General features: G+C 39.7%; 1 protein-coding gene across 2 annotated transcripts; it reads left to right on the top strand.

Moving 5' to 3' along the window:
• The first annotated feature begins 566 nt into the window (after nucleotides 1–566).
• On the top strand, nucleotides 567–9,724 carry rnf44 (ring finger protein 44). 2 transcript variants are annotated; one of them, XM_030765088.1, is made up of 11 exons: nucleotides 567–641; nucleotides 4,723–4,922; nucleotides 5,056–5,278; nucleotides 5,545–5,664; nucleotides 6,474–6,647; nucleotides 7,025–7,186; nucleotides 7,346–7,461; nucleotides 7,709–7,796; nucleotides 7,974–8,095; nucleotides 8,229–8,328; nucleotides 8,450–9,724. In XM_030765088.1, exons 2-11 carry the CDS (start codon nucleotides 4,816–4,818, stop codon nucleotides 8,510–8,512), a joined length of 1,275 nt encoding a protein of 424 aa, XP_030620948.1. In that variant the 5' UTR covers nucleotides 567–641; nucleotides 4,723–4,815; the 3' UTR covers nucleotides 8,513–9,724. The 2 variants fall into 2 exon arrangements, with proteins under 2 accessions (XP_030620948.1, XP_030620947.1); XM_030765087.1 differs by having other exon boundaries at nucleotides 5,545–5,712.
• The last annotated feature ends 2,809 nt before the right edge of the window (nucleotides 9,725–12,533 follow it).

Here is a 12,533-nt window from a genome sequence, read left to right as displayed (position 1 = left end):
TCTAGTCAAAACCGTTGCGGAAAAATCATCAGTGTTTCGCGAATAAACGGATTCGCGTTTGCAGGTGAACTCGAAGCGCGTGTAACTTGCTTTCTTGGCTACACAGTTTAACAATTTGTTTGTCGTCATAGCGCGTAGAACATGAAATGACAATTTGTTGCCTACAATATTACAGAAAATATACCTTGGGATAAGGTTCCTTGACCTACCCATGTTTCTCTGATCTTGGTAACCGACACATGACATTGGGAAGTTTTAACGGTTTCACTACTATTATCATTACGGTAAACTTTGTCGTAATGAAGAGCGCCCTCTTAAAGGTTCTTGAAAGGGGTAAGTCGTAAAATAATGCAGATGTCCAGGGAAAAAGCAACACTTCTGTCGGCCATAGCACTTTTACAAAACGTAAAGAGTCGTGGAAAATGCGTCTCTTGCAACTGCTTGTATATGTAACACCAAACTTTCAAGTTTTTCTTTTCATTTAACAACCTGTGCACCTTTTTACCACAGCAGTGGTGAACTCCACGGAATGTTCCATTTACAGGAACAGTTGAGGATAATGCCGCACCGAATATGTGAGGGATGTAAAGGATTACAAGGAGAAATGTCAGTGTTACAGATTCTTGCAAATTAACAATCAGGTAACTTCTGAGGACATATTTGTGCACGGTTTCGGTGCTTCAGTGGGTTCTGTTGGCCAGCATGCAAGGTACTTTGGCAAAAGCTGGAATCTGGGGGTTTGCGTTATACCTCTGTTTGTCTTTCCCCCTAGCCTTGAGCCCCTCCTTGTTTTGTTGCTGGTTAGAAGAGCTATGCCGTAATGTTTACATTTTACTGTGAGTACATCGGAAACAGCTTGTGTTCTCATTGTGTCTACCCATTACAGTGCATGTACGGATGTCAGGCCAGGATAACAAGCATAGTTTTTTTTTTTTAATCCATTCGTCCCCTTGCCTCTCCTTGATAATGTTGAGATGTGCAACATTGCAGTGTTTCTCTGCATGGAAGGGAATTGGAGAGGCCTGTTCAAACGCTTGAAAAATATTGCTGTAGTATACGAGACGCCTGACATTCAGGATTCAGTCTGAAATTCTGAGAATGAGGTACCCACAACATTAAACAATTAAAACAAACAGTTAAATCAGTCTCTTATTCCAAACGTATAGTTCACTGGCTAAATTCGAAATAATACAGGGTTAAGTTAACGTTTTCTTTCTACGAACTTAAGGTTCATCGCTGTAATTCATATCCCAGTAACGAATTCTGCTCGACTGACTTGCCAGCTTTGGTGCAAGGCTTACGTAATAGACTGGGCTATGTTATCTCTAATAAAGCAGATGAAATGGCCCAGTCTCAGTAAATGAGCTCGAAGACAAAACAGGCTGCCGGCTTACACATAACTCCACATTTCTTTAGCACGCCTGTATGCTTTAAATAATGGGCAGTTTTCATGAACAGATCATTTATTGGCGAAACACTTAAACGTTTCTGCCTCCTCATGTCGGCAGTTTGCATCTTAACTCATAGTACAGGTGCTTGAGTAAACGACCACATCAACCGCTGGAAGCAAACATTAAGTCTGACGAAGGAGAGGGACTGAAAACGGCGCTTATTGTGAACAGATTAAGCCCTTGAATACACGATGTAATTCAAGCTTTTGGGCCACATTTGAAGCTTTATGGACAATGTTCTGAGGCTCAGTGTGCTTTTTCGTGATTGAAGATGATGTCAACTTTGATGTGGAGATAGCCTACTTTTGAATGGTGTATGGGTATCCCTTGATAGCTTGTGGGTATATTCGAAATAGTCGTCGTTGGTTCAGAAGTCCAATAGGCGAACTTTGTAATTGTTTAGAATTTAAAGAAAATATCAGCAATCATAAATCAGAAACCATTTGCATACCTCCATGTATATGAAACCTGAATTCTAGATGGGAGCGAACTTGGTTGTTGCTTAATAATAAGATGGAGAATTACTGTCTAATGCAGTTCAGAAAACATTGTAGCATATATGTTGGCATGTCAGGACATGTATAAAGATTAAGTATTTCTTTGAGGAAGACAAACTGAGTGCTGTGCTCTTGTAGTCCAGATAAGAGCAAAAGATGATTTATGTTGTCAGCTGGCAATTTAATAATTTAGCTTACCTATGGAAAAAAAATGACTGTTGTTGCTTTAATTTCTGTACGTCTTGCAAGCTGTGATTGTGTATAACTCCAGACTACATATTTGTTTATATCAAAATGCATTAGAGGGTATACTGTATTTTTAATTGTCAGCTAAACAAATGAGAGGAACTTTAAGTCGGTTGAATCAAGCTCCATGTGCTTTGTATGAAAATGGAAGTGTTATTCGTCCACAGTTGTCTGGAAAGGACGAAGTAATATCTGCTTGTCCATTTGAGCATGAATCTTTGACTCTTATGTTTCAAAGAGTAGAATTCCTTTGGCTACAAACGAACTGCCTATCAAACAAACTTATTTGCTGATTGAGAACAGCAATGAGAAGTTCTTGAATTAGTGATAGCAGTTCCCTCTTGCATTCTCATTTGGAATTACATAAGGCTTCAAGAAGCACTCCATTGCAATTAAGGACACATCACAGATGCGCTTGATTTTGAATCAAATAAAGAAATGTTTAAAGCGTGGTTCGTTTGAGTACACTTTCCCAACTCTGTTCCTCAGGTAGTTAAGAGAGATCTGGCGAGTTGGTTTTGCGCGTGGCTCTGAAGATTTGCAGAATCGTCCTGTCTATTATATGACGGGCATTTCTTATACCACACCATTCCTTCATTCACTGCTTATAGGCCATGGTCAAATATGCTCATATAAACGGTGGCAAATAAATCTGCTGTTCTTTTCTTATTGTCAAAAGTTCCTTATGTTCCTTATGAACTACACGCATAATTTTGGCGTTCTGTTCCCCTCGTTCCTTGCTTGCATGACAGGGCGCGTGTTGTCTCTCCTTAATAACCGGGCGGGCAGTTTGATAAAACGAATGTAACTGGTCCTTGCCTAGTGAGTTCAGCAAGAAGGCGTGGCTACACGTGAATTTCTCACAATAATGATGTAGGCAATGACCAATTCAGCAGCCTTCTGTGAGGGACAAAGCACACTGTAAACACGCGCTGGGGAATGTTATTAGTTAAATATCTTTGGAATTCAAATATATAACTAACTGTTCTTAAAGAAACTGTTAATACTCTGTTGTTTGCTCTCTTACATTCGCCAGCTAAGTTAGCTAGGTTAGGTAAATAGGAAAAGACGAGTGAAGTCAGAGGTTAGGTAGTGCTAATGGGCTTTTCCTCTGCTCAGTATTTGATGTCAATAGTTACTTACACTCAGCGGCCCGTCGCGAAAGGAAATAAACGGGCGAAACAGAAAAAAAAGTCAATCATGCAGTCGCCAGCTCAAGTGGATAACTACATTAGATAGCTAGCTTATTTAAGTATTTACGATACTCTTAAGTTTGCATGAAGGTTAGCTACAAAGTGTGTGGACCAGTCGGAAGCAACTGACCAGCAAGTGCCAGCCGAAAACAAGTAAGCCATGGTACAAGCTAGCTGAAGCTAGCACAGAAAGTAAACCTAATGATATGCAAATAGACTGCTTTGTATTAAACAGTATATTATATACCAAAAGACACATTGCACAGCAATGCGATATTTTAATTTACAAACGACCAAAGAATTTGGTCTTTCGTGCAAGTGAGAATGCTAATGGATGCATCCTTGTGTTTACTATTGGGGAAACTAGCATGAAGGCATAGACATGTCATGTGAGCTAACGATTTGGTTAGAGGTCGTAATTCATTTACTTTATCTCGCAAGGGTTTTCTGTATTACAGTAACTCCATAGACATTACACTTGACAATCACAAAGTTATGAAGGTCAGGCTAGCATGTGAATATTTTTACTAACCTACTGCCCGACTCGCTAGCCAGCTAACTAGCGAGCCACATGTGTAGCCAGCTAACACCCTCTGCCTTTGTGTTTTTGTTGTTGTATGCTAGCCTGGTGAGACGGAATTTGCTCTTTTGGACCATGTGTTAAAAAAATAGCAAGCAGTCTCACGTTACTTAAATAAGCAAAACAATATTTGTATGGCGCTTTGTTCATATCAGCTATCGCAAACTTGCAATAAACGTGTGGTCTCTTGACGTTGCTCCTTTGTTGTTGCTTTGTTTCCGTCCATGAGCACATGGTCTTGCTCGCTTTGTTGTCTAAGTTACCTTGCTCCCTTTTGCAACATACTTCCTCTCTGTTTTTCAAGTAGTGGTTAAGATTTTAATCATTACGATTAACACAATTTAACATTACTCAAAACAACAGTAAATTGCAACACAATCGCCGTTTGTCGTTTTGTACCTCAACTTTTAATTGTAAAGCTCAAAACATACCTCTGCATTTTCTCAAGCGCGAGTGATGCATAGAACTGAAATAAACCTGTGTCTTGTCAGGTTGTCCTATATAACGGAAAATAAAAACTTTTTGAAAGCAAACATTTCGAAACGTGTGACCTCCGTCTGTTCCTAACAGTATTCCACATTGAGTGCTACGTGCAAGTTATTCACAATTGCTTTTGCTACTCAACTAATTGAAGTTCCAGTTCTTTTGTGTGGTATATCTATGAGTTTGTCATGACAAAGAAGAAATATGCACACAGATTTGATAGTAATTATCATCAGTCTAGGAAAATACAACTAATTCCTCTTGTTTTACAGAGTGAAGACAATCTGTGGAATTAGACACAAGTGCCTCCAGCACTGTTGGTCACCCAACCCTCCTGAGTGTGACTCGTCCCCACGACGTCACAAATGCGACCATGGGAAATAGCTGTGAATAGGCGGCCACCAACAGCCCCCTTAAATCAGAGGAGGTTTCTTGGGGAGCCCTGCAACACCCCTGTGCATCTCAGGAGAAGGTGAGATGCCTGTTGCAATCCCCCAGTGCATATCAGCCTTTGAACTTCACGTGGTAGTATCCAGAGATAGGTGTTTTTGTTTTTTAAAGCAGTTCTTTTCTGATTCAATGACACATGTCTGGCTGAACTTCAGTCCTCCAGTAAGACGGCAGTGGGGACAGCGAGACAGACCTTTACTGCACAGTTCCTTTCATCAGGATGAGAACTTCCACGTTCCCCTCTACTCACAGCATCAGCAGCAGGTTCCTTTAGATGAGTCCAGACAATACAGCCACACCAGTGCTCCTCCTCGTATGCTCCATCCCGTCACACATCCTCCTCAGCAAAATTCCATCATGGTGGATCTTCATGAACAGGTATGTGTCTCCCTTAGACAGGCTGGGCTCAGAAAAAAAATTTAAGACACTGTGAATTTGATTTACAAAGGTCATGTTATGTCAGTGCACAGATTTATGTTTATGTTCTGAATGTTTTGAACCATACCACCTTTAAAATTATTATTATTATTGTTATTATTATTATTATTGTTGTTGTAGTTCTTATTGTTATGATTGTTGGCAGTAGTAGTAATAGTTTTTTTGTTGTTTCGGAGTTTGAATAATGTTTTCTATCCCTCTTTAAGATGCACCAAGGATCAGTACCAATATCATACACAGTTACCACGGTGACGACCCATGGTTTTCCCATCCACACCGGGCAACCTATCCCAGCGTGCAACACTCAGCAGCTCCCAGCATGCTCGGTAATGTTCAGCGGACAGCTCTCTCTGCTCTGCTGCCTTCCTCCTCCTGTGAGTTTGAAAAGGAAGAGCTGGAATGTCAGTGAAGTGTGTGCAGTACACTCCTAACCCACCATACCACTCCAGCTTTACTCTGTCAGTATCTGTGCTCTAGACCAGGAGTAGGCAAGCGTCCTGCTGCTAATGCACAGTGGATTCAGCCATTTGCTCTAATCCTGAACATTTGAGACATATATTGGTATTTTTACTTCAGCTGTTCATCCGGCCCTTGATTAGCCAAGGTATGTACGAGCTGGGTTGGAGCAAAAGCCTGTATACACTAAAGCTTTGCAGGAGGACAGTGGCCTTCCCCTGTTCATGACGGTCATTAAACCAACTCTTTTGAGTAAATGTAAATATGAGGGATAATTTCCGATTTAGTGTTCAGTATATTGTACTTAAACTTGATATAAATGTTAAGTGTGCACACTTAAGATTTTGTAAAAGGTATGTATGAAGTGAAAACTATCTCCATACCTCTCTTAGTCTTTTGTTTATACTGTTTATTGCGTATAGATGAGGAAAGCCTTTGTTGTCTGCTTAAGTCATCGCATTTGTTCTGTCGTCATTTCCATTTTTTTTTACAACGTGTATTTTCCTAGTGCGAGTATGTGAGGATGAAGCATCTCATTTTTAGTTTAAAGACACCAAAGCCTTTTTACCCTGACCCGTTCCTACAAGCTCAGCGAAAGGGCTAGTCGTATGAACGCAGTTTGTCGTGAGTTAACGGCGTAATTATTTTTGTGTGTGTATCTGTGCTTCTTTCTCTGCAGCTCATTCAAGCATGTACAATGCAGCACTTGCCAGTGTCTTACCAGGCCTTTCCACCACTGATCTCCAGTGAGCATTTTTTACTGCACCCTTCTCCACCTGTGCCGCCCCACCAGCCACCTCACCTTGCTCCACTGAGCCAGTTTGTTCCTTTACAGCCTCAACACCCGCGCATGGTAGGTAAACCCGTCTATTCCCTCATGGGGCAAAGCTTTCATGGATGCATGTCACAAGAATACCTACTGTAATATGGGTCATTTTCATAGTTACTCACAAGATTCTGCTGTGAAGTATCCAGAGGCAGCAAGATTTGGATTTTTGGATTTTTTTTTATGGAAATGTGTGCAAACAGAGGCAGGCAGAATGCTTTCGTTACAAGATGATGCTCCAAATTTAATCAGAGCTTACAGAATGATGTATTAAGGTAACTTACGATCTTACCGAATACTTCCTCAATCACTATGCGTATTACCCTGTTTAACGTTTTGTGACTAGTTCTATGTTAGTTTCTTTGTCATTGAAATGGTTTCTCAGATGTGGGATGTTATTTTAGCCTTTGCAAAGGGTGGAGAATGAAGTTGACCTGAGAGGGGAGCAGCATCCTTTGGGAACTTTCTCTTATCCTCCTACCCATCATCCACCAGCAATGCCTCCGTCTGTTCCTCTCCAATACCTTCCTCAAGAACCCATACACCAAGAGCTACCCTTTGGAGTGGTACGTTATCAGTGCAGTCACCAAAACACATCCCGTCAGCGGACTTAGAATGCAGATATACATTTATAAGATCTAAGGTCTGCTTTGAATTTACGTATGCGAATGTCCATGCCGTTTATGTATTTCAGTTTTTTTCTTTTTCTTGTTCTGCCTCTCTAGCCATACCCTCATGTGCTGCCACGGCGTGTGAGCGGACAAAGATACAGGTTACAGCAGCCTTTGCCCCCACCGCCACCTCCTCCACCATACTACCCAGGCTTCTTACCGTACTTCCTGTGAGTTTTTTTTTTTTTAATTCCCCTGCACTCTCATCGTATACAATTCTGTGAGTGAACTATCGCTTGCATTGGTCGAAGAACGGTTTTAAAGGCAAGTCCAGATGCTAGACCGTATTTTATGACCATGTTAGAAGAAGTACGTGATTATTATTTTCTTTTTTTTTTTTCTTTTTTTTCCATTGTGCTGTTTTGTGTTTTCGTGCTAGCCAGTTAATGATGGTTATACCTTCTCACCTTTGTATAGCTCAATGCTTCCAGTGCCTCCAACTGCAGTGGGCCCAGCTATTAGCTTGGACCTGGATGTAGATGATGTGGAAATGGAAAACTATGAGGTAAGTGACAGAATGATCCAGAAGACATGCTAAATTGTTATGAGAATGCTGTTTCTGAAGAACAAATAGTTTCTCTCTCTGTATGTATTGGTAGAGCTGGTGTTAGTAATTTAGCTGTGTGTTGTGGTTGAATTGTTGACAAGCATTCAATGAGTTTTCTTCTGGGATCACTCAAAGGCATTATTAAACCTTGCTGAGAGGCTTGGAGAGGCCAAACCCAGAGGACTTACTAAAGCTGATATAGAGCAGCTTCCATCCTACAGGTTCAATTCAGAGAATCATCAATCAGAACAAACTTTGTAAGTCCAGTCTTTGAAACATCCCTTTCAGTTGAATATGGTGCAAAAAGTTGGCTTGCAACTGTACACAAATATCGAAATTGTCATGCCATAGGGTCAAACATAATTGACTTATTTTTCACTTTTCCTCTAGGTGTGTTGTATGCTTTAGTGATTTTGAGTCGAGGCAGCTACTTCGAGTATTACCCTGTAACCATGAATTTCATGCAAAGTGTGTGGACAAATGGTTAAAGGTAAAGTTTTCCCCCATTAAATCGTCATTATTTGTGAAATAAATCGCATCGTTACAGTTCTGTGATGTATGCTGTCTGTATCGGCCTAAATCATCTCAGTCCATTTATATATACCTTGCAGACTAATCGCACTTGTCCAATCTGTCGAGCCGACGCATCTGAAGTTCACCGGGATGTCGAGTGAGTCCAGGCTTTAAGTCCTTCATTGGAAAGCAGCACAAATCCTGGAGTCTGTTCTGCGATGGGGACATCTGCCACCTGACCTGTGCTCTCAAGCCAAACGCAAACCAACCGCCCACTCCCATCCCACCTCAACAATAAGCAATCTTGGATTTTGTATGGAACCTGTTTGACCTCTGCTGTGCATCATCGTGTGAGTTTAATGAAAGCTACTGCCTACTATAGCCACCTAGAGTTCTGGAATTGTACCCCTGTTTCTTTTCCGCCCTTGTTTTTGCAGATTCCAAAGATTTAATGTGTAATATGTGTTGTGTTGGCATATTTGTTTACACAATTGAATATTATCTAGCTGTTTTGATCTTTCTTCACAAATTATTCAAGTTGTGCTTTAGTGGTGTGTGGGAGTATTGGAGTGGACCACGATGATACTTGGATTTGGCTAACTGTGCAATCAGACGAGTAATAAGAAGACTTAAACAATGGTTTGTCCAAGCAAAGCCGTTCGTTGGCTTGGAGGAAATGGTTTGACCATCATAGATGCATGTTTGTATAGGTGATGGGCTAAGCGACTTGTTAATAATGTATGTTTTGCAATAATGTATTGATGATTTCAATATCTCTATCCCAATGCTCTTTTTATCTGCGAATGCTTTTGTGAAAGTATGACTTGCAGTGGTTTAAAGTTATGAATCTCTGAGGCCTGAGGTTGAAAGGGAAAATAAGGACTGCAAATGACGGACATGCATCTACTGGAAATCTCCCCTTTTGCTTTCCACTCAAAGAGAAAAAAACAAACAAACAAAAAAAAAAGACATTGACATTGAGGACACGTTCTGTGGCAAGGACAAGGGACATTGCTTATGAGTTTCCAAGGTCACTCTGGTGAAGGGCACTCAGTCTGGCCCAGGCAAACACAGGGAGGAGGACAGCACACTGCCTCTTGCCAGTATCACCTGGCCACACTGCACAACTACCACAACCTCTACACTCGCCAAACCTCTCTGGCAAAACCGTCTGCATCTGGCCCCATCACAGAGCTGTCTCTTTGGATGACGGCTAGATCCAGGAGAACACCGCAGGATTTGCATGGACTGTTCTTTTAGACTAGCAATATTTTAATCAACAATTTCCACCACATTTAAACAATTAGACACAAGTAAAAAAAAAAACAAAAACAAAAAAAAAAACAAAAAACAAACAGGAAAAAAAAAACAAAAACAACAACAAAAAAACAAATCAAAAAGAAACAACAACGAATTCTAGCTTAACCAGAGGGAAGCAGATCTCGGAATAACCTGTGACTCGCCATTATTGCACCCTTGCGTTGATGGCGATGACAGGAAGATTTTTACCCCTAATATCCAAGATGACATTGAAGAGGTTGGAGAACTTTGCAGAAAGCAATATGTGCAGTGAGTGTCGGTTCTGAATGGACTATTTCCTCCTGTTTTTGGAGGATCAGGCTTTTACTTGTTTGTGAGCCAAAAATTCAATATACTCTTCAAGATTTCAGCTCTGCCTTCTCAAGACCTTGACAAGCACAAACCTATTACTAATCTTAAAGGTAACCTTTGTCAGTTCCACTTGTTTTAAGAGTATACAGTTTTTAAATGGTGTTATTTATTGATTTTATCTTCCTTGAGAAAATTTGAAGGATGAGGTCAGAGTACTAACATGGTATACATATGGTGTGTTATATTTTGGCAACTTGTCAGGTCTCAGGCCATGTTGATGGTGTAACGTGATGTAAACGATAAAAGAGAAAAAAAAAAGCATTGTATGCGTAGCTTCAGTGTGAAAGGTTTAAATTATCGTCTTGTTTTGAAGACAGAAGAATGTTTAAACACCCTCTATATGTAGTTGACCCTTCTCCTGTGTGCCATTTGACTGTAACAGTTCCACAATGATTAAGATGGGACTCAGATCACAGACATAGAGCTGGAGAGGTCATTTGAGTAATGCACTGTTAACTCTAGCTCTCTTCTACTTAGACCTCCAAAACTGAGCATGGTTTAAGACATTTTCGTTACAGGACTTCATTTTGTTCCTGCTTCACTGTAACCCTGATTAGTGGCCATAACCAATTGGATGGACTTGCTCTCATTAGTAAAGGGACTTTGTCATGTTAGAGAATATGGGAGTGATGTTAGAGAATATGGGAGTCACTGGTAATGTGTGCCAGTTTAAGAGAAAAAAAAAGCCATTGTAACGACTTAAACCCACAATTTTGATAATTAATGTATGTATACATATCTGTTCACTGGCATATATATTTTAGTTTGGAAAAAAAAAATCACTCAGGGCCTCTCAGTATCTAAGAATAAAGGAAAACAGTCAATTTAAATGGGAGTGATGCCATGAAGGGGATGTATTTGAATTTTCTTGGTTGTTTTCCTCAGGCCATGCATACTTTTAAATGTAACCAATTCAACTAATAATCTTAATTTTTACGGTAGTAGTGAATATTACACCATTTTAAAGACCGGCATGCAAGGAAAAAAAAAAAAAGATACATAGAGAAGTTGTATTGAGTGAAAAGAGGCAACGTGTCACTGCAACCAATCATCAGAGTGTATGTTACTCAGAACTGTTAAACGTTTTGTTTCTGTGTTTCTCGTACTTGAACCACACATACATAGAGGTTGTGATCCCGTCAAAAAGAAAAAAAAAAAAAAGAGAAAAGTGCCATGGGGCACACTATCCTACCTAAACCACTTCCAAAACTATTCTAACGGTGTTTGCATGATTAAAAAAGAAAAACAAACAAAAAAATAAATAAATAAACCGTGTATTTTCAGTGAAAGATATCTAGAAATGGGTGGGGAACTATTTAATTGTGCACAATATGCATGCATGTCTGACCAGGTCCCTACTGGTTTTTAGCTAGCTCTAGTTGGCTTTGGGTTCTGGGGATTGGGGACTTTCTGCTCAGCTGATAACTGCCATGCATTGTACTGCACACATTTGTAATAGAACTGAATGACTACAAGATTTTATTGCGCTAGTACTTGCACACATCCAAATGAAATTAAGAAAAAAAAATGAACTAAAAGAGTAAGATAACTACAACCATTAGCTTTAGTGCAAATGGACTGAAAACAGATTTTGTGACATGCAGGCAGATTGGCTCGTAACATATCTGTGCTTATGTTTTCGCCTCTGACTGACTATGTCATGCCTAAAATCTAGATCGAAAGCCATATAGTAAAAGGTGCTAGATGTTCTATCTTAGGTATGTTGCTACGGTCACTTAAGGGAATGCAATAGTTTGCTATGAATCTCATGTATTCTTGTAGCATGCTGTGCTAGTAGCCCCTATAAATGGTCAACAGCTGTAACAAGGGAAGAAAACTCATAAGGGGTCAAGCCAAGGTAGTTTTCACTTTTAAGTAAGCTTGCTGTTACTAGTTTTAACATTCAAAATGTGCACTTAATGCATAGTATTCTTTTACTGCCCGGGTGATCAGATCAAGTACATCTGCCTTAAATTTGCTAAATGTGTGTTGTCTGGGACTTAGACATGTCCTGCTTTCACCAAAACAGTCCAGAACTTGTACCTGCCAGATAGCTCTTGACCCTTACTAAGCATTATCTGAAAAAAGTAAAAAAGGTTTTCAGATTCAGTTCAGATGACAAACATGAGCATTATAGTTGATGAACTCTCTTGTTGGAACTCTCTTCTTAAACTATTATTTAGATTTTTAAGCAAGTTTTCATAATATCCCAAACTCTTAAAAAAACCTCAATGTTACTTGTGCTAGTAAAATAATAATAATAATAAAAAAAACACACACACATATATATAAAAAAAACGGAAAAACAAACAAACAAAAAAGATAATGAAAATAGAATCTTGTAGTCTTTCTGTAATCCAATTAATAAATAATCTCACAGCTTGTGTGGTGCAAAATTGTGTTCCAATAAGCAGCTAAAATAATTTAGGATTTGTGATTTGTTGATTGCTCCGTAGATGCCACTGATTGTTTACCAATGATTTTTGCTGTGGTGGGATAGTGGATTGTTTA

Source organism: Chanos chanos, chromosome 2, assembly GCF_902362185.1.
Source record: "Chanos chanos chromosome 2, fChaCha1.1, whole genome shotgun sequence".
NCBI classification, from domain to species: Eukaryota; Metazoa; Chordata; class Actinopteri; order Gonorynchiformes; family Chanidae; genus Chanos; species Chanos chanos.
This window is presented reverse-complemented; position numbering and strand designations above follow the sequence as displayed.